The sequence below is a fragment of the Camellia sinensis genome, chromosome 12, assembly GCF_055761805.1.
Source record: "Camellia sinensis isolate YWXY chromosome 12, ASM5576180v1, whole genome shotgun sequence".
NCBI lineage: Eukaryota > Viridiplantae > Streptophyta > Magnoliopsida > Ericales > Theaceae > Camellia > Camellia sinensis.
The window spans coordinates 86,910,200-86,933,123 of record NC_138972.1 but is presented as its reverse complement, the minus strand read 5'-3'; the positions used below and the strand labels follow the sequence as shown (position 1 = coordinate 86,933,123).

The following is a 22,924-nucleotide window of genomic DNA, read 5'->3' as shown; positions in this document are numbered from 1 at the left end:
TCATATTAATCACTTGTTTGTGGTTCTAATTTTTGAATTTAATTTTCCTAAAATTGAATAGTATTTTGTTTTTTATATTTTTTATTTTTGATAAATTTTTAATATTTTCAGCAAATTTTTTATTTTTTAAATGAATTTAACCTAAATATACCTTACAAATAAAATATTTATAACACAATATTTTTACAAATTAATAAATACACAAGAATATAAAAATATGCTGAATTTTTATATTTTTTTATATTTTAGTATTTAGTGAATTTTTAAAGATTTTTTTTTACAAATATTATATTTTTAATTGTATTTATATTAAATGTATCTAAAAAGTAAAAAATGTACTTAAAATATTAAAAAAAATCACTAAAAATTTAAAAACGTAAAAAATATAATTAAAAAAAAACTCAATTCTTCAAAAAATTGAATTCAGAAAATTAGAATCAAATAGGGTGAATGTTACTTTTTTGTTTATTTATCATTAGTGAGATTGACAAAAATTAAAATTGAGAATAGCTTCAAATAAAATTTAGTGAAAATGTAAAGATTAAAGTAAGATTTCGATAAAAGTATAAAAATAATAAGCTTGTTTGGTTTGGATTTTCAGGATTCACTTTTTAAAAAATTGAAATTTTTTATTTTCCGTATTTCATTGTTTTTACTGAGTTTTTTTAATATTTTAAGCAATTTTTTTAATTTTTAGATACACCTAACATAAATACACTTAAAAAGTATAATATTTGTGAAAAAATATTAAAAAATTCACAAAATACCAAAAATATAAAAAAAAAAAATCAATACATTTTTCGTATTCTTGCGTATTTATTCATTTTTTTAAAATATTTTTTATAAATATTTTACTTTTTAGATACATCTAAATAAGGTGAATCTAAAAAAAATTTTAAAAATTGCTTAAAATTTTAAAAATATTCACTAAAAATATATTTAAAAAACAAAAAATAAAAAATTCAATTTTCAAAAAATTAAATTCAGAAAATTGAAATCAAACATATTGAATGAGATTTTGGGTTAGTTTTTGAAATATAGAAGTTATGTCATTTTGATTCCCAACGTTGTAATTGTGTTTATTTATTTAATCCCAATATATTAAAAGTGTCCCAATTTTGTTCTTCCAACCACATGTGATTTTAAATATCAATAGTTATATGTTTGAATTATATTTATTTTTAAAAAATAAATAACAAATATAATTTTAAGAATAATTATTCATTTTTATAATATAAATTTTATTTAAACTTACAGTTACCGATATCCAATTATTTTATTTTTATATGAATATTTTACTCAATAAATTTTAAAAAATAAATGATTTAAGATACTAAAATCAATTCCACAGTTGATTTACCAAGCCCAAATCCATATATATTAATTGCATATACATCCAAACATATTGGATTTGCACTGCGGGACAACAAAATAAAAAGTAAGGTTAGAATATATAAATAAAAATAAAAATGAGATAAAATAAAAAGCATACATTTCTGATATTTTAACTAACAAAAAAATGAAGACTATGATTGGAGTTGTAAAATATTCTGTACTCCTGCCATCCCAAAATATAAATATCTTATTTTATTTTTTTTATCCCAAAAATATAATCCTATTTTTTATTTTGTCATTTTTCTAAGAATAATATTATATATATTAATTAATATACTAATTAATATATTAACAGATGATGTAATATAATTTTAAAATAAAAAATTTAAATATTTATAATTTATATAATAGATAAAATTAATAATAATAATATAACACTAATTAATATATACATTAATTAATTGATATATCACCACCATTTTTTAAATTTCATAGCCATCCATTATTCCATTGTTGCAACAAATACACCTTCTCTCTCTGTCTCTCTGGGTCGCTTGCTATCGGCGAAATCTGTAAGCTTCTCTAGCCCTTCCTAATGCTCTTTGAATTTGATCAATTCTGCAATACTCTCTCGATCATAATACCAGAATTCATTCATCATTTTTATTTTCCTGTATAATAGGATTCTTGATTCATGTACAGATTACAATATACTCATTAATTTGCCTTTATTTAACGCTTCTTCTTCTTCTCTTATTCTTTTTCTTTTCTTCTTAATTTCCTCCATTCTGCGTTGCTTTAATGCTACTAAATTCATAAATTGAAATCTCTGTAGTTTAAAATCACTCTTATACTAGAAGAATTCTAGATCATGTGAATGATCGTTGCGTGGTATTTGTAAGCAGTATAAATACTATGTTTTTGGTGTCAATCATCACTGCAATGTCTGATGAACCCTCATTTGAAGATCAGAGTGTTTAAGTATGATAACTTGGTTTACCAAAACAAAAAGTGAAAAGTGAAAAGGAAAAAAAAAAAAAAAAGTATTTGTTCAACGCGAACCTAGGTTTAAAATTGCATAATCTTACTGGGTTTTCAGTTATATTAAAAAAAAAAATGCTGGGTTTTTTAGGGTTTTATTTTTTGGTCTGGTCATGCTCATCTGCTTTGAACTTTTAACATGATATTTTACCTCAACTGTTGCGCAAAACTCATCAAAGAACACTGGGTTATGAGTTTATTAATTATTAAATTGTTATTTTAAACTTGGGGGAATTTAATGAGAGAATAATGTAGAAAGATTGCAGAAAACTTGGCTTAAGATTTTATACAATCTTTTGCTTGAGATTTTGCATTTATTTGTTTGTTATGTATTGAATATCTTATGGATTTGTATAACAGAAATTAGTATTGGGAAAATCAATTGTAACTGGAGAATGCTGTTTATGCTTCAAAAGTTGCTTAAGGAATAGGGTTTTTCCCAGTGCATGACGCTTGATTTGAGTGACTTTACCAAGATGGGGACCATACACCGCAGGTTTGTACTGATATTTTCATATATTTGTCTGGTTAACTTGTGCAAGACGCTTGAAGGGCCAAAATGCAGTACCAATTCTTTGAAAACGCCTTGATTAGTTTTCTTGTTTTGGTTGCAGTGGAGCCTTTAAAAAATCAAATGACACTATCAGACTTGTAATTACAACTTTAACTGGAATGATCTTTGGATATTTTATTGGAATTTCTTTTCCATCTGTTTCCCTTAATAAGGTATGTTGGCTCATTCTGTCAATGACCCTATGTTGCATGAGGCACCTATTATCCATTTGATTCATTGCGATTGCATTCTTGCAGATTAATTTAAATTCAAGCATTGTATCATCTCTTGACGTAGCATTGAACAATGATCATTCTAGATCCATTAGTAACCACATACCTGAAACTCGGGTTTCCACTGACAAAGCACCACCTAAGGTACCTTTTCCTTGGTTATTTAATTCTTCTACGTTTTCTTAACATGTGTCATTCCAAGGTCAACTATCGCTTAAAGGGCCAGTGATTCCTTGCTTGTTTGTCTTCTTACATGAGATGATGTTATTGTTCAAGAAAAATATAAACCAGTGATTTAGTAACACCCTCAGAAATTGATGCCAACGACCTATTGATCAATGAAAGTGATTTGCTGCAAGAAAAAAAAAAAAGAATTATGTCCCTTCCCTTGTGTCTCTAAATTATGTTTCTCTCAAACAATTGCATGACAAATGTCAACAGAACAATGCTAGAGTTTATGGGTACACTACAGCTTCATAAAAATGTCCATGCTTCTTAGTTTGATAACTTGGCTTTAATTATGTCATTTTCTGCCGTCTTGTGTTATAGCTTATCTGGAAATACTAGATCAACAGGCTTTTCCCATATCTTTTCTCAGTTGCTACAACAGCAAAATGTGTTCCCAGAGTTCATGTTCAATTTTTATTTAGGCTGATAACCTGTTTGTGTTTGGTTTTCCTCCCAGATATATGTTCCGACAAATCCTCGTGGTGCAGAATCCTTACCTCCAGCAATTGTAGTCTCTCAGTCCGATTTTTATTTGCGAAGATTATGGGGTGAACCCAGTGAGGTATGTTGTTCAACAAAATGACTGTGTTATGGTGCTGGAGCTTGCAATTATTTACCTATTTTAGATGGTAGAATTGGTTTTAATCATTGTAAAGTTTTTAATTTCTTGTTAACTCTCCAACTCAACTATGACCATATATGATTTCGGAAGTCCTAATAGAGTAGACATTGTTGTTTAGTGAGTAAAAATAAAAAAATAAACAATTCATCCCATATCTAAGACCATGGCATATTCTACTTAGTAATTCTTTAACTAAAGTTTTCTCATCTTTGAAATGTTCTTGTTAAAGGCTTCATGGGTATTACTCTTATCATTGTGTGGAACCTGTTTGCGAAACTGTATTTTTCAGGTTTTGGTTATTTTTTAATGTGTGATGCATAGATTTGTTAAGATTGGTACGGCTGGGTTGGCTGCGTGTGGATTTAATTGGCTTATCATCATTGGTGACAAGCAAGTGAGAAACCCTCACATCATAAAATACTAAAAATTGGAATGAGTGCAAAAAGAAACCGTCTCATACTATGAAATTTCCATTGATTGGCATGTGTGTAACTACTCTCATAACTCCAGTTATCTTATGGAGAACGTTCTGTAACTTTCAGGATTTGACAATGAAGCCGAAATACTTGGTAACATTCACAGTTGGTTTGGATCAGAGGAACAACATTGATGCAGCAGTTAAAAAGGTTACACAAATGGACCATTTCATTATTTGTATTATTTTTATGGTGTTGCAAGTAGAGATTTGTAATCTTATTTTATTTTTTGATAGTTTTCTGAGGATTTTCAAATTATGCTTTTTCATTATGATGGCTGGACAAGCGAATGGGATCAATTTGAGTGGTCAAAGAGGGCCATCCATGTCAGTGTAAGAAAGCAAACAAAATGGTAAGATGCTTTAGTATTTTACATATTTTTGGTGTTATACCACATTTTCCACTATACCATGTTTGAAAAGAGAACTCATAAAACAGAGATATTATACCCTTTCTTTATTGGGAAAGGAAATAAAGACTGATTTGTTTTTCATTAATATTGCATCCTTTCGTAGATTCAAATGACCATTATAAGATTTGCTACCAGTTGTGTTTCTGCTGATGTGCAATTTTTGTGGCTTCTTTCTGCATATAAAATTTTAAATTTTTTTGCAGGTGGTATGCAAAGAGGTTTTTGCATCCTGATATTATTGCAGCTTATGAGTATATTTTCATCTGGGATGAAGATCTGGGAGTTGAACACTTTAATGGTGACAAGTAAGTTTTCCTTGATTCTCTTTTTTATTTAAGCAGTCGAATCCAAAATTTACATGCTCTTTTCCTCTGCAATTTATTTACCAGGTACATTCAACTGGTTAAGAAACATGGTTTGGATATTTCTCAACCAGGTCTTGAGCCCAATAACGGACTAACATGGCAGATGACAAAAAGGAGAGGTGACAGAGAAGTTCACAAGTAGGCTTTACTGTTTTCAGTTTTCACCCAGACTCTTCCGAAAAAAAAAAAAAAAAAAAAAAAAAAAAGAGAAAAAAAGAAGAAAGAAAGTAAAAATGTGATTTTTGATGTTACGTGGACTATTTTGAATGCATGTAAGCATATGCAGAACACACAAAACATTGGTAGGGGATGGATGTATCTGAAGCATAGTGCTCTATGTTGACCATTTTGAATATTTAGTCATGTTGCATTATCTTTGGAATTACATAAACCAACCCTTAGACACATGGCCACACCTAACACATGTCCTCAAGTCTATGTAGGAGGTGATACTGTTATATGGATGATGTTGTAACATTTTTTTATAAAGCCACTGAATCTGTAGAGAGTTTTAAGTCCTACATGTCTGGATTGGTGAACAGGAATACAGAAGAGAAACCAGGCTGGTGCGGTGACCCACATTTACCTCCATGTGCTGCGTAAGCTCTCTCTCTCTCTCTCTCTCTCTCTCTCGCATGCACACATTTGACACATACAATCTTAATAACTTACCTGCCTAAATTGGTTCGACAAGTCAATATTTATTCTCCTCTCCCTATAAAAATGCATATATTAAATCTATTCGTTCAACTTGCCATGTAGCCTGTTATCCAAGTATAGGAGCCTGCAATTACACTATGATTCCTACACTTTTTTGGGAAAATCATTAAGTAGGATAAGATTAATGTCAGTTTTTGCAGTCAAATCGGACTGGTAAACATATATAAATGGGTCAAAGTTAAATTTTCTGTTATAATGTAGTATATCAACCAGCCTTGCATTGTAGTGGGCCTCTGAAGAGGGTTTTTCAACCATGTCATGTCTTTTTTTTATTTATTCTTGATGCTCATGCATTGATATTTAAATGATATCAACTTTACATTGGACATGAACTAGAACATGAATTGTTTTCTTTAAAGTGTGGTGTGTGAAGCACAGTACTTATGCAACACATTTGATAGACCCCAGATTTGAAGGTCGGCTCATAGGTTTGCCTGAGTTATTTTTTAAGTTTATATTTTTTTGGCAAGCATATACAATATAAAATGGTGCCAAATAACTAGGGAGCCTAGCCTTTTGCACTTGATGCATGTAATAGATACCCTATACCCATAGATTTTTAAGGTAATATATACAATTCCTTCAAAAAGTCAAAAAAAGAATGTTAGGAATGAAGGGAATGATTCCCTGCAGTCAATTTCTATGTCATAGCTTTTTTTATTCATTTGTACATGCCTGCACCTTTGGGGTGTTATTGATATAATAGCACAATACAATTTGATTTTACTTATCAAATATATATATATGGATAGGAAGCTAAGAAATTATTTTGTATTTAATTTCCATAAACTCTTTATACAACCAAACTCAACAAGTCTTTGTCTCGATTACTTGGGTTCAACTTCATGGATCCATATTCTCTAGCTTGATTCATTAGAAGTCATGTCACAAGTCAAGTCTAAGGCAATCATATTCTTTCTTATCACCTAAAGTTATTCATTTTTCAGTTAATTATTATTTTACAAAATCTCGTAAGAGTTACCAAAAAATGGTATTGCCTTAGATAATTGATTTTCGGAAAGCTCCTTCCAAAAAAATCTTCTTTTGTTCTGGAGCATTGACTTCATATTTTTCTTTTTCCTCTTTTAATTTTCTTCTTTATATAGTGTAAAAATTAACAAAAATTAAAACTAAAACCTAAAATGATTCTCAGCAAAGATTTGAGTAAAGTTACTTGGCGCATCCATCAACAGCTCAACTTATATTGGGAACAATAAGCATTCTGTTTTTACTTTATTAATTCCAAATTTGAAGTATAACAAAGTTCTAAAGTAAATAGACATCTTTTCTTCTTGTGGATTTTTGAACAATTTCCTAATGATCAATTTGTTTAAAGCAAACTACTTCTTCATTTATGAATATCTCAACACAATTGAGCTGTGTGATCTATGAGCTCAAACCTATTAAACCCCATTGTAGGATATGTGTTCTGTTCCAATTCCTGTTCCACGTGTCAAAACAATCTACATTACAGGGAACGTGGGATGTGTCTACTGCAAGAAAATTGGAGACTTTGGCGACAAATTTCGCTGAATATTAAAAGTCATATATATGAAGATTTATTGATTTAACAAGATTGGCAATGTATCTAAAGCGTTGTGTTCTGGATACAAACTCTAGTTTCATAATTCATATATGGTTTCAAATGCTCTTAATATTTCCGTGTAACTAGTTGTTTCTATTTCTACATTTTTTCAGATTTGTGGAGATTATGGCCCCTGTATTTTCTCGGGAAGCATGGCGCTGTGTTTGGCATATGATTCAGGTGTTCTTTCATTTTATTTGGGATTGCATATGTAAACTGTGTCATATGTTTTCATACATATTATTTTTTTCCATTCTGAGAGTGCCTTCTGAAACAATAATTTTCCTATTTTATTTTTGGTGTTTGCAGATTTTAGCTACACTAACCTCTTTGTTTGTATAATATGGTTGTAGAATGACTTGGTTCATGGATGGGGATTGGATTTTGCCCTCAGAAGATGCGTAGAGGTAGTTGTTTTCCCACTTTTCATTGCTGACGATTGCAAATGTTTCAGAACTTGCATATGTACATGCTGTTTTTTTTTGGGGGGTGAATGTATGACAGTCAAAAGATATACATCAACATCAAGAGCTCTACATCTTGTAGATTAGGACAGCTGCTTCTATTAAGCAGAAAGTGATGACTTTTATTTTGATTCTGCAGCCTGCACATGAGAAAATCGGTGTGGTTGATTCACAGTGGGTCGTTCATCAAGTAATTCCATCACTTGGGAATCAGGTGAGTCATCATTAGCTTGGATTGTTTTTAGACCATTTTATAGGTCATTGTTGTGCCTAGGATTGCTTCATGTAACAAAAGAGTTTAGTAGAATAGCATTTTTTTGGTCAATTCTTCCTGTTTCTACAAACTGCTGATATGAAAAGAGAGGAGAGAAAGGAAGAAGAGACGAAAGAGAGGACAATAAATTGTAAAAGAATAAGAGAAAGGGCTAGACCCATACTATATATGATCCTTTCTGTAACTTTTAAATGCAAGATTACACTTTTACACTTGCCTCTAACATTACTTTTTCAACGCTCCTCAAGCTATCACACAAGATCTAAAATGCCTAGTTTGTTGCAACTCAAATGAACTCCTCCTCTTTCTCTAAAGTGGTGGTGAATATAAGTTGATCTTCAGGCTTAACATATTCTGCAGTGATTTGTTTCTTCAATACTACATCTCCAAGAAAATGGTAAGTGATAACACAAATCTAGTGAGAATTAAGGGGACTTTGGGGGGCAGTTAGTAGGAATAATATGACCACGTGGGGGAAAGCTGGTGGAAAGGAAAGACAGAACAGTAAGAAGGGGGCTAGGGAGCTAAGGAACTTATCATGTTCAGTTAATTACGGGAGAAGGAGAGAGGAGGTTAGGTGAGAATGTTTTCCAAAGAAGATCATTAGTTGCAATGTGAGGGTTGGGTTCTCAGAAAAAGAGGGGTGTTATTAAGGATTTTCTAAGGTGTTATCAATCGGACATTGTGGTGTTTGAGGAAACTAAAGTAGAAGTGTGTGATAGGTGGCTCATGAAAAGCATTTGGGGGGTTAGACATAGGGGTTGCGCTTGCATGCCTTCAGCTGGTAGATCAGGAGGCATTTTGGTTATGTGGGATGAGAGAGTTGTCTCAAAGTGTGAAACTATAGTGGGGGAGTTTTCAATTCTGTTAGGTTTAGGAATCTTGACAATTCAGAGTGGTGGTTGACTGGGGTTTATGGACCTAACAGGCCTTCTAGGAGAAAGGAATTTTGGAAGGAGTTATATGGGTTATTTGGGTTGTGCTCCCCAATGTGGTGTTTAGGGGGAGACTTTAATGTGGTCAAGAAAATCTCAGAAAAGCTCAATAGGAATAGGATTAACAGGGGTATGAGGTATTTTGATTTGTTTATAAGAGAATGTGAGTTAGTGGATCCTCGTTTGTGTAATGCAATATTCATATGGTCTAATCTTCAAGAGAATTTGGTTTGTAGTAGACTGAATAGATTTTGATTTTCCTTGGGGTGGGAAGGGGTTTTTCCCAATTTAAGACAGCAGTCGCTATCTAGATTAATCTTAGATCATTGTCTCATAGTGATTGAGGGTTGCCCATTAAAATGGGGACCAATGCCTTTCAAATTCGAGAACATGTGGTTGGAGCATCCATCTTTCAAACAAAATTTGGGGGAATGGTGGGCCAATGCTAGTCGTCATGGATGGTTTTAAATTTATGAGAAAATTGAAGATTGTTAAAGAGAATGTAAAGTGTTGGAATAGGGAGGTTTTTAGGAATTTGACAATTTCAAAGAAGGAGGTGATGCGTTGAATTTAAAGAAGAGAAAGATTGAAGTTGAGATTGAAATTGGAAAATTTGGTTTTAAGGAAGCAAATTTCTTGGGCTCAAAAGGCAAAAGTTAAATGGTTGAAGGAAAGGGATTTCAATTCAAAAAAAATTCACAAGGTTGCAAATGGAAAAAGAAAAAAGTTTATCAAAAAATTAGAAGTGAGCCTGGGGGTAGTTGAAGAGAGGGGGGATCAGATTGTCAATGGAATTTATGATTTTTATTTTAAGCTTTATTCGAAGGAGGAAATGAATAGACCGAGGATTGTAGGACTCGAGTGGGGAACCATTGATCAGGCAATTGCAATGTGGCTTGAAAGGCCATTTGATGAGATGGAAATTAGGAAGGCAATCTTTGATTGGGAAAGAGACAAAACTTCAGGCCCGGATGGCTTTTCCATGGCCATTTTTCAAGATTGTTGGGAGGTGATAAAAGGGGATTTGGTGAAAGTTTTTTTGGAATTTCATGAGTCGGGAGTTGTTAACTTGGGCACAAATGCCACATTTATTTGTTTAATCCCTAAGAATTGGAGATTTTAGGCCCATAAGTTTGGTCACATCACTTTATAAGATTTTGGAGAAGGTGTTATCAAAGCGATTAAGGATTTCTTTGGGGGAGACTATGTCTAAGATGCAAGGAGCTTTTGTGAAAGGTAGACAAATCTTAGATGTAACCTTAGTGGCAAATGAGTTAGTAGAGGAGTATAGGAGTCTAGAGAAGGAGGGACTTATTTTTAAGGTTGATTTTGAAAAGGCTAATGACCATGTGGATTTGCAGTTTTTGGATTTTGTAATGAACAAAAAGGGTTACGGTGAATGATGGAGATCTTAGGTAAGGGGATGTTTGGTGACTTGCAACATGTCAGTGTTAGTTAATGGTAAACCAAGGGGGAATGCTTTAGGGCTTCGTGGGGGCTACGACAAGGGGATCCGTTATTCCTTTTTCTTTTTATTTTGGTGGCCGACATTTTGGGAAGGATGGTTGATAGAGATAGGGATATAAGTCTTTTTGTGGGGTTAGACATTGAAAGGGATAGAGTTAGTATGACACATTTACAATATGCAGATGATACCATATTTTTTGCTTCAGGGGATAAGGGTCAGGTAGTTAATCTTTACACAATTTTGGGACTTTTTGAGGGAATTTTAGGGCTTAAGGTTAATTTGGAGTAAAGTAGTATGGTGGGCATTAATATGCAGCACAACTAGCTTCAGAGTAGGGTAACACTTTTAGGTTGTGGAATCGAGTCACTTCCGTTCAAGTATTTAGGACTTCCATTAGGGGGTAATCTTAGAAGTGAAGCTTTTTGGAATTCAGTTATGAAGAAGATAGATAAGAGATTGGAAGGGTGGAGTGAGGCTTTATTGTCACGGAGCGGTAGATACACTTTTGTTAAGACTGTTTTAAGTAGTATTCCCATTTATTTCTTATCTTTGTTCAAGATTCCAATTAAAGTGGCAAGGTCAATAGAAAAGTTGATGAGAGATTTTCTGTGGGAGGGTAAAGATGAGGGGAAGAAGGGATCACTTGGTGAATTGGGATTTATTCTCGTTACCTAAGGAGAAAAGGGGATTGGCTATTAGTAACATGGTGGCTAGAAAATGGCCTTTCTTGGCAAATGGTTGTGGAGATTTCTACTTGAAAATGATTCACTTTGGCACACGACTATTAGAAGCAAATATGAGACTCAAGACAATGGTAGGGATTCACAGGTGGTTTAGAGGGGTATGCTCCTTGGAAATCTATTTCTCATATCTATATATGTTGGTCTTGTTATCTTTCTATGAGGGTGGGCAATGGGGAACTTGTTCGGTTCTGGGAAGATGTTTGGTTGAGTCAATCTTCTTTTGCTTCTAATTTTCCACATCTTTACAGAGTGGCTAGCTCTCATAATTCCTCTATTGCTTTCATGACTTGTTCACTTTTGGCTCCAATTTCCTGGAATTTTAATTTTTCAAGGAACCTTAATGATAGAGAGGCTTCACAGTTGACCACTTTGTTATCCAGGGTTGATCATTTTTCTTTGGCTCCTCCTTTGGAGGACAAGAGGGTGTAGGCTCTTCATTCTTCCATGATATTTTCTTATAAGTCTTTTTTTTGATAAAATCATCGATAATCCTCAAGTTCCTCAATGTCTTTTTTGCAAAAGAATTTGGAAATCTTGTGCTCCACTAAAGGTGAAGGTGTTCATGTGGGCCTTGGTTCATGGAGGCATCTTGACAAATGATACATTATAGAAACGAAGGCCTAATCATTTTATAAATCCTCAATGGTACATTATGTGTTGTAAGAATGGGGAAACAGTTGATCATTTATTTCCCCATTGCCCTTTTGCTTTGAAATTATGGCATAGATTGTTCCTCATGGGGAATGTTATGTGGGTAGCACCAAAAAGGAGTGCGCAAATGCTCCTAGTTGATTTTCGCGCATTTGGAGGATTGAAGAGAGCCAAAAATTATGGTCTTGTGCCGTCTTTACAGTTTTCTGGGTTCTATGGATGGAAAGAAATGCGAAGTTGTTTGAAGATAAGTTTTGGGAAATGGATTGGTTGTCGGATAAAGTTTGCCACTTAACTTCCTTTTGGGTTTCGGAGAGTTCACTCTTTAAGGGGGGTTCCATTTTTTTTGTTAGCTAGAGATTGGCTATAGGTGTGTGATTAATAGTTTTTTGCTTGTGATAATATTGTTGGGATTCTGCACTTTGTATTTTCATTTTCCCTTTGTATGAGGCTGCCTCATCCTCTCTCCTTTTTTGATCTATTAATAAAATCTTCTATTGTTGATAAAAAAAATAAAAATAAATAAAAAATTGAAGAAACACAAATCTATATGCTTTGTCTTCTCAAGAAATACAAGAATTGCTAGCAGTGAACATCACAGCCTGATTGTCACTGAACATTCTCATGTTTATCAGTTTTCACATGCCACATAAGCCATAGCTCTTTACTTCACCTCCATGCTATCTACCTAACTAATCATTTTGCTTTTTACTCTTTCAAGTAACTCGGTTGCCACTAACAAAAGTACACTAATTTAAATCAACCTCCTATCCATTTAATCACCCTGCCAATCTGCATTGGAGAACTGAATAATGTCAAGGAAGCTTAAACCCCATACTTTCCCAGGGGCTTCCTTTTAAGATATTTCAGAATATGCTATGCAGCCTCCCTACACGCATGTCTCTATTCTACATAAATTGACTAAACAACAGAGAAAGAGATATCAGGCCATCTCACGGCTAATTTATATATGCTTTCTCATCAGACATATGTACCTTGTCAAGTTTTGTTGCTACTTTTGTGTGTTGATAGTACTCTCTTTGAAGATTTGGATACCATCTTTGCATTCAGTTTCTTGTTCAGAAGTGTTGTAGGGTTTCTTTTCTTCCTAGTGTGAATAATCATGGGTCAACCCCTTTTGAGTTGGTTTTTTTTAATTACGTTGTGTTGTTTGTGGATATTAACCCATTTAAGAAAGGGCCAAATCTTGGCCTTCAGCTGTAAATATTGTGGGTTATTTGAAGAGAAGATGATGTAGGATAGGAACTTTTCCTATGGTAATATTTTTCCTTGTCTTCTACGATTCTTTTCTTTTTACCATCCCAAGTGCCAGGGTTATTACTCTTCTTGTTCATTTGTTTGGTTCATATTTTCTCGATATCATTATCTTATGGTTCATTGAAATATCTGCTTTTTAATTACCATTCTCATTTATCTGATTTGTCGTGAAATTCAGGGCCAGTCTGAGAACAGTAAATCTCCATGGCAAGGGGTATGTGTATTTACACAAAATTTTAATATAACTTTTTTTTTTTTGGTCATGTTGATCCCTTTTCTTTTTTTTTTTTTGGTAAAAAGCAGTTTGAAATCATTAATGCATGACATCTTTATTAACATTCATTAACAAGAAAATTTTCATAATTAAGTTTGACTTATCTCCAATTCACTTATAGGTAAGAGATAGGTGCAGAAGCGAGTGGGCTCAGTTTCAGGATCGCCTAGCTGACGCAGACAAGGCATACCTTGCACAGATTGTAAAGGGTTAACTTTGACATGCTCAGAGCTCTCTGCTTGATCTTGTACATTGCTTTGTTCTTTCTTTCTTGCATCTCTCTGTCCTGAAGCGTGGTGTTTCAGGGCCCAATTCTTTCACATGATGTTTCATTTTTCCGATAGGTATTGTAGCCATGTTTGATGTAGTCGTAGACATTTACAATCAGATAAGAGAAATTTTTCACGTTTTTGTGCAGAAATATGTTAAGCTTAGGTTCACCTGCAATGCCATTGATCTCCTGCTATAAAGGATTAGGTTTTGGTAGCTTATCATGTTTTGTTTTAGGCAATGGTGGTTCCTATCTCCTTCACTGGGTGGTAATGTCGGTGAAGATGAAATTTGCCATTCCTGCTTTCTCCTCTTTGTTGTTGTCAGGCTTCGTTGTGTTCTTGTGCATGGTAATGCCAAAAATATTGTTGATGTTTTGATGTTCGAGTGGGAAGCTTTTAGGCAGATCAACTAAAATTTTAAAATTGTGTGCAAATAAACCACAGATTAAAGTAAATAAGTGGTTTACAGACAACATGGTACTGAAAACTGTAACTGTAGGCCTCAGGAGTACCCATGGAAATTTGAGAGAGAGGGAGAGAGAGAGAGAGAGAGAGAGAGAGAGTTTCTGGTCATGGTAATGATTTTGAGACTGAACAAGTTGAGTTGAGTCTAGCTAAGAGTAAATTGTTCAATTTTCGTTTGAAAATGAGTTCAAATTCAACTTATTTACGTTTTAAACAGATCTCAAATGAGATGATCTTTTACTCAATTCAAAACTTAAGATTCTTTCAATGTCACTAATTTAAAAATTATTTAAATTCATTCAAATTCATAAATAAATATAAATGCAATGCACATTGCAAATTGAACCCTTTTTTTTTAATTCTTTTTCTTTCCATTATAATTTCCTACAAATCAGAAATATAAACATAACCTTTCAGAATTTGGATTGTAAGTTCCTCCTGCTGGTGCAACAACACTTGATCCAATTTCTGTATGATGCTGGTTGGGGATGTTAATAGGAAAACCCAGGGATTTTGGAGTGAAATTGAAGGATTTTTTGTTTTTTGAAATTTTAATTGCTTTTATCACCAAACACTTTGTAGTATATAAATTGATTGTGTGATTGGTCACTAAATATTAGCTAAAGCTTTTTTTTTTTTTGCTTCAATTAACAGGAACCTCAAGACAATAAAAGATATGTATGTTTTACGTCTCACCTTCCTGGCTTGCCCATTAAGTCTGATGATTTATTTAATAATAGTCCCTTGAAATAACAAAATAATTTGGAGGAAATTAATGCACCGAAGTGCAAGAAAAAGAAAGAAATATATATATATATATATATTTTTTTTTTTGTGTGTGTGTTTGTTAACATGGCAGTGGTGCAAATAAATAAATTTGTTGTACAGCTTGTATCAGTATTGTAATTTGGCCTTCAGTTTCTTGCAAAAATAAGATTTTTTTTTTTCTTTTTTGGTGAAAGTATGTAATTATTATATTACTTTTTAATTTTCTTACAAGTTTCTCACAATTTAAAAAATAATAATAAATTAACCAAATAAACCAAACCAAATCAAGCCTTAAGTCCCATTAAATGGAATCAGTTGCATAAATCATTTTTCTCCACTTGACTCTATCTAACGTCATTTCGTTAGTCAAATTAAAGAGATTCATATATCTATTTACTATACTAGTTTACGTCAATTTAGATTTACTCTTTCTCCAATAATTCAACCAAATACATTCAAGAAAATAAAATTTTCTTTTATTAGTTTCAGTTTTCATCATCTTTTTTTACTCTAATAAAATCAACCCAAAATTTTTTGAATTCCAAAAAAAAAAAAAAAAAGGTTTTTAATAAGGTTTAGAATCTTTTGATATCTTTTTTTTTTTTTCTAAATTTTGTCTACCATTATCAACCATAAAGATTTGGCAAGGTTAATTCAACATAGTACTTAACTTTTTTTTAAAAAAAAAAATTGTATATAATGGTTCTATTATATTATATAAATGAAAAATATACAAACTCACTTTTTAAATTCAATTTGTGTAAGTGAGATGATTAGTTAATAATTAGAAAAGGAGAAACTACATGCAAGTGGGGGACGGGAGAAAAAATTACTAACATATAGAGAAGTGCAAATGACACTTACACTTCTACAGTCTTTCATTTGCACCCCTTCACAACACATTTGCACCTTTCATGTGTTTATAGTTTTTTTTCTCAACTCTTACCTACATGTAATTTTTCTATTAAAAAAATATGAAAGAAAAAAAATAATACATAAGAGTAATTGATTGATTAATCATTCAACTTGAAAAGTGTGTTAATTTAACACTACTGTATATAGATTTGGAGCTGGAAGGGCGTTTTCATCATTTGAATTTCAACTATATTAATGGCCATGTGAGTCCCGTTTCTCATTACCTTTGCTTACACTGGCCGTTAACTAACATCCTTTTTGGAAACTTCTTTATAACCAACGACCGCCGCAGCTAACGGCATTAGCAACCAACCACCACACATATATAAAGGAGAAGAGAGCCAGACCTAGAGCTACATACAAGCCACCTCTCTCTCTCTGTTAATACCTTATGTCAGTTTAGGGAGATTTCAGCAGTTGTAGGAGTCATTTGTCATCACTACATTTCAAGGTCTCTCTCTCTCTCTCTCTCTCTCTCTTATTACCTTATGTCAGTTTAGGGAGATTTCAGTAGTTTTGTAGTAACCATTTGTCATCACTACGATCTCTTCTGACAAAGTGGTGATAAGTTTTTTTTTTAATTTTTTAACTTTTTGTGGCACATTATTTCCCTATTTTTTTATACGTTTTTTTAAAAAAAATTAAAAAATTAACTAACTTTTCAATTTCAAGTCTCTCTGCATATATATAGGTATTAATATGTGATAATTATGGGGTTTGTTTTTTGGACTTTCAGGGCTCCTAAACACTCCTGTACTCTTACATTCTTGAAGGCAAATGACCAGTTATAGCTATATATATTGAAATATTTTTTTCATTCTTCAAAGGCAATTTTATACAAAAAAATGCCATTAATTATATTAGAACTGAACCTAACATGACATCAAACGATAGTGATATTTTATAATAAATTAATGTTGTGCACATATAATGAATTAGAACTTTTTATAAATAATTATTCTCCACCAGAATGATAAGATAATGGCATGACATCTTTATAAATATCATTTAAAAGTTTTTTTTTTTTTTTTAAATGATGAGTCACAGTACATTCATGTTATCTGTATATATATATATATATTTTTTCTGTTTGTAATATAATACCATTCCATATGTTATATCTCTAATTCTTCTTTTATTTTCTTTTATTTTATTTATTTTTATTTTTTGAATGTCATGGAAGATGGGAGAGGTGTCAGGGTTGCAGTTGGGTGTTATGGGTGCATTGTTTCTATCAGTGGCATCATCAGTCTCCATTGTCATCTGCAACAAAGCCTTGATGAGCTTTCTTGGCTTCCCTTTTGGTAACTTTATTGTCTTCTTCATCTCCTTTTTTTTTTCCTTTTTTCTTTTTCTTGTGAAAATATCAAATCAGTGAAGTTTTGAAAAAATTATTATAAATCAATGAAAAATTTATAAATATTAATAATTAAACTTTTTCATGAATATATAATTATTTTTTAAAAATTTCACTAGAGTGTAATTACCCATTTTTCTTCTTGGAACAAACCATGGGCTTCTATTAATTCTTTTATAATGATAGTATGTGGTTAATTAGTGGTTAAACTATCATTATCATCATCACTATGCAAAAATTGTAGAAATTATTTAACAAATCAATTTTTCTTTTTTTTTGGAATTTTCAGCTACGACACTGACTAGTTGGCATCTGATGGTAACATACTGCTCCCTCCACGCAGCACAGCACTTCAACTTTTTTGAGAGCAAGGCGGTCGACATGAATACAGTCATGCTTTTCGGCATTCTTAATGGGGTTTCCATTGGATTTCTCAACTTAAGCCTTGGATTTAACTCAATTGGCTTCTACCAGGTGAGAACTTTCTTTACAATATATTGTGATTAATTATCTATTTGTTTACTACTAATGCTGTGATCAGTAAGAAAGCTTGTATGGTTTCATTTTTCCTGATTTTGTTTTTTGTGTTATCAGAAATTAAAAAATAAAATACCCATTGTTTCCATTCAGAAAACAACTTTATAAAATTTGTCAAACAATTTTTTCATGTTAGTTTCCATTTTTTCTATTTTCGAAAACAGAAAACAACATCAATACCAAAAATGAATGGTAGAGAAAGTAGTTGAAGCTGTCATCGAATTTGAGATTAACCCTTGTATGACATGTGTAAAAGTAATATTATAAATTTAGATTTAGCTATTTAGAAATTACTTAGAATTATCATTTAATAGTTTAGATTTATTCTACACATAAATCACATATTATATAAATTCAATCTGAACCACACAATCACCATTCTAGGTCAATTCGGAGACCATAAATCTAGATTCTCAATCTTATTTCATGTGTAATATTAATGTCAATTATACTATAATAATTATCATGTTTTATTTATTATATGTGTCACTACTATATTAATGACAACTATGCTGCAGACCCCCAGTGGCGGTCGCACCCCCAGTGAGATGGCGAGCCTCCACTGGCTGAAACTCAAAAAATAAATAAATAAATAAAATAGTTTTTTTTGGTCCAATCACGGCGCGCCACCTCATTGGGGGTCCGAAACATTTTTCTATTAATAAAAACTAAAAGTGATAAGTCTCATCAAATCAATATAGTGATGGCACACAACATAATTGACAAAATTTGGTATAATTGTTAATATTTTAGTATTGTGTATTTATTATTACAAAAATGATTGAGACCACTAAAAAACACACCACTAACCGTTCTAATCAGTTGGAAAATGTTATAAAAAAAATAAAATAAAATAAAAGAGACAACCATCACATCAAGAAAAAGCCACCCCATTAGTACTCCCTCTAATATTCATTTTTTAGTACTCCCAAACATTAATCCCATTATTAATCATGGGTTGTTTATTTTGCAGATGACAAAACTTGCAATCATACCTTTCACAGTGCTACTAGAAACTATTTTCTTGAAAAAGCAATTCAGGTTATATATACACTTTTTGAGAAAATTACTAATGCCTTTTCACTTTGTAATTTTCTCTCTCACATTTCCTACTTAATTGAATTCTTGCAGCCAAAAGATAAAACTCTCTCTCTTCCTCTTACTTGTTGGAGTTGGCATAGCTTCTATCACAACTCAATTTTGTTGGGGCAATTCTCTCTCTTCTAGCTATCATAACCACTTGCGTTGGTCAAATTGTATCCTTTTTATCAATTTCATTACTTCTATTTTTTATTATTAATTTTGCACGTAAAAAATGTTCAGAAAATGAATGTGTGCCCTTGGATGTGATGAATCTAAGCCATACATAATTTCTAGGGCAAATTACACATGCAGACACTGTAGTTGGCATATTGTATCAATATCTTGATTTTTTTATATTATATTAATTTAGTCTAATTAATAATTTCTCTGTAGAAATTAGACTCCAATCAAAAATAAAATAGTTCATGCACACTTCTCAAAATAATAGAGTCGTTGACATCTAATTTGAAATAGTTTATTTCTTTTTGAATAGATCATTTTGCACTTGATTTCTATTTAATTTTTTAACGAATGTTATTAATTGAACCAATTTGATGTGGTGTGAAAAAATAGCGTGAAAAATTAAAGAGTAAAATTAATATGATTAAAACTATATGAACCAAGTCAATACAATAACAAGAATCTCATGTATTGAACAGTTTTTTTTTTTTTTTTTAATGAGATTTTGAGTGATATAGTGTGTACAAATTAGATAGGTTTGCCTTCATGAGTTGATAAGTAGGGTTTTCTTTTTTTCTTTTTCTTAACCTAATGTGCAGCTAACAAACACAATACAAAAGAGGCTCAATGTATCTTCTACACAGTTGTTGTATCAATCAGCTCCATTTCAAGCTGCAATTCTCTTTGTCTCAGGCCCATGGGTTGATCAATGCCTCACAAAGCAAAATGTCTTTGCTCACAAATATTCCCCTATTGTCTTGGTAACTCTGATTTTTCCATCCTCTTTTCCTATCTTTTATGCATGCATAATATATATATATATATATATATATATCTTGGCAAGGGATTTTCTGTCCAAATTATTTTGCTCTCTTAAAATATTTAGTTATTAAATCAAATTTTAAAATCCCATATGATTCAATGATTGTGATTATTTTAAAACAAAAGGACATGAAAATTTAGAAACAAAAATCTTTGGTCGCACATATATGGTAACCAATGCACAATATATATTGATTTATAAACAGATAAATTGTATATAAAATCAATACAAAATTATATGACAAGTCTTGATTTTGTTATTTTAAAACAAAAATTATAACTTGTATTTTCAAATATGGGGGTGAGCATAGTCAGAATTGGACCGATTTGAGATGAAACTAAGATCAATCCGTGAACTACGGTTCCATAAAAATTAGAACCAATCTTAACTATTTAAACCATGGAACCAATCAATTTAAACACGGATCGATTTTGGAACCACGGTTTCACACAATAAAAATCATATAACATTGTTCTAACAACATTCAACATGTAGCAAATTAAACTCTCATTTAACAAATATTTTGTTGTGACAATAACAGTTACAAAGCTAAACTTATGCTAAATAATTTATAATAAATACAAAAAACAAAAACAGCAACACAACACAGTAACAGCAGAAACCCAAATCAACTTGTAATATTAATAAATTAATTATTGATAGTTAGTTGTAGTTCCATTCCATTGAGAGCAGCGCCTCCTTCTTTTCTTCGGAGGGTTCCTTATTGGGTTTTATATATAAACGGATGGAATAGTGTGTAGGGTGTATCATATAATGGTAGGGTGGAATACTAAACATCCGAATCGGATTCAATCCCGAATCATGTATCATAATCCGGAACCAATTCATAAACAACGGATTGCTAATTTTTTAGACCAATCCAAAACCACGGATTAGTCAACCAAACTAAACTTACCAGATTGGACTTGAACAGTTTGGACTGCGGATTTTTTAGTTCACTTGCTCACCCCTATTCAAATGGTCTAGCTAACAAATTACCCTATAACACATTAAAAAAAAAATTAATAAGACACTTTTCATCGATTTCAAAAACATATTTTCTTGATTTCAAAATCTTTTTTTTAACCTTTTCATAATTTTCAAAACATTGTTTACACAAATCACAATGTTAAACAAAGTACCAGCAGCATGTGCTATCGCATGTCATTTTTAAAAATGTATCTGCATTTATCATTCTTGTCAAAATTTTGTATAAACATTCTGGATGAATATTATTTTGGAAAAATTAACCATTCAATAGTACTTTCAAAAAAATATTACAAATGCATGAAAAAATTTAAGATTTTAATTATTAATGTTTGTAAAGTTTACATTTACCACTGATTGATAATTTTTTGAAAAAAAAAAAAAAAAAAACGTACACTAAATTAACATCTCTCCCTTCTTTTTTTTTCCAATGTGTATATAATTAAAATTCAAGTGGAGTTGCATGCTATCATTTATAATAAAATCATATGAAGTATTTTAAGAAATGAAAATGAGTGATTGAAACATATGCAGGGTTTCATCATACTATCGTGCTTGATAGCAGTGTCAGTGAATTTCAGCACATTTTTGGTAATTGGGAAGACATCACCAGTGACATATCAAGTGTTGGGACATCTCAAGACATGCCTGGTTCTTGCATTTGGCTACACATTACTTCATGACCCTTTCACTTCTAGAAACATCATTGGCATTTTAATTGCCATCCTTGGAATGGCCTTGTATTCATATTTTTGCAGCCATGAGAATAAAAAGAAACAACTTGTTGATCTCTCACCTCCCTCTCAGGTACCTCTTTCTCTTTCCAATAATAGTATGATAATAATCACATTCATTTACCATACTTTCGTTTAGGGTAGGCCTTCTTTGAATTTGAGAAGAAAACTCTTTAGGCATTTCGGGTCCCATCTTAATAATCTGTATCCTTCATTTCATAAGACACTTTGTATATATAATTTATGGATAAAATTATGTTAATCTAATAATCGTAATTTTTTTATTTTATCGTATTTATTTCTAGAAAAATTGATAGTTTGTTTTAAAAACACACTTGATGTCCATCTTTTTTTTGAGACAATGCAATAAAAAGAAAAACGTTACAATTTTCGTATCGATCTAATTTTTTTCATGGATGATGTACACTGAGCGCTTTACAAAATGAATTATTTGAATTATCAACACGGAGTCTATGGTGAATCCAAAACAATGATGGAAACTAAATAATTGGATTGGTGTTATTTTCAGATCGGGGATAAAGAAACTACAGCTCTTTTGGTGGGGATGAATGGTCAAGAGAAAGAAAGTCATGAGGTTTAAGAAATCAGTCAAAGACGATCTTGTTTAAATGCTAGCTAGGGTTTGTGATAAAGATTTCAAGGTGCTAAGATCTTTGTTTCAGACATTTCGATGAATGTAAATGAGTCTCATTCTTCGAAATAAAAGCAATATATCTCTTGATTCAATTGATTTTTGATTTATTCATAGAATAGAACCACAATTTCTCATATTCATTATGAGGGTGACTGTAAGTCTTGTGACTATACCTGGAGTTCCAAGAATACTGAATAATTTCCCAATAGTAGAATGAGCTCATAATTCTCTTTTTCTTAACCAGTTGTATTACGCGCACCGAAAGAATTTGCAAAATGAGATTGTCTCACATTTGTGTATTCTTTGTCAATACTTTCTGTGCATTTAAGCCCCATAAATGGCTACAAAAAAATAATAATAATAATAATTAGCAATTTCTGAAAATACAGTCATGCTTTTTTCTACCATTCTATGTACAGATATGACATGCAGTAATAAAATTTTGATGTTTGAAACAACTAAAATGATGGGAATAACTTAACTTTCACATT

General features: G+C 31.7%; 2 protein-coding genes across 2 annotated transcripts; both read left to right on the top strand.

Moving 5' to 3' along the window:
- The first annotated feature begins 1,404 nt into the window (after window positions 1–1,404).
- Window positions 1,405–14,078, top strand: LOC114274532 (uncharacterized). Its single transcript, XM_028216481.2, has 15 exons — window positions 1,405–1,907; window positions 2,737–2,872; window positions 2,991–3,102; window positions 3,187–3,306; window positions 3,848–3,952; window positions 4,555–4,638; window positions 4,725–4,840; window positions 5,104–5,205; window positions 5,290–5,403; window positions 5,808–5,864; window positions 7,684–7,750; window positions 7,924–7,977; window positions 8,174–8,248; window positions 13,562–13,597; window positions 13,779–14,078. Exons 2-15 carry the CDS (start codon window positions 2,823–2,825, stop codon window positions 13,869–13,871), a joined length of 1,185 nt encoding a protein of 394 aa, XP_028072282.2. The 5' UTR covers window positions 1,405–1,907; window positions 2,737–2,822; the 3' UTR covers window positions 13,872–14,078.
- A 2,330-nt stretch (window positions 14,079–16,408) lies between these two features.
- Window positions 16,409–22,525, top strand: LOC114274531 (UDP-xylose transporter 1). The gene is given in 10 exon segments (XM_082899160.1): window positions 16,409–16,528; window positions 17,261–17,381; window positions 17,724–17,908; window positions 18,945–19,012; window positions 19,103–19,159; window positions 19,161–19,227; window positions 19,834–19,995; window positions 21,579–21,851; window positions 22,308–22,376; window positions 22,378–22,525. Coding segments are annotated over 9 exon segments (1,032 nt in total). The 5' UTR covers window positions 16,409–16,528; the 3' UTR covers window positions 22,408–22,525.
- The last annotated feature ends 399 nt before the right edge of the window (window positions 22,526–22,924 follow it).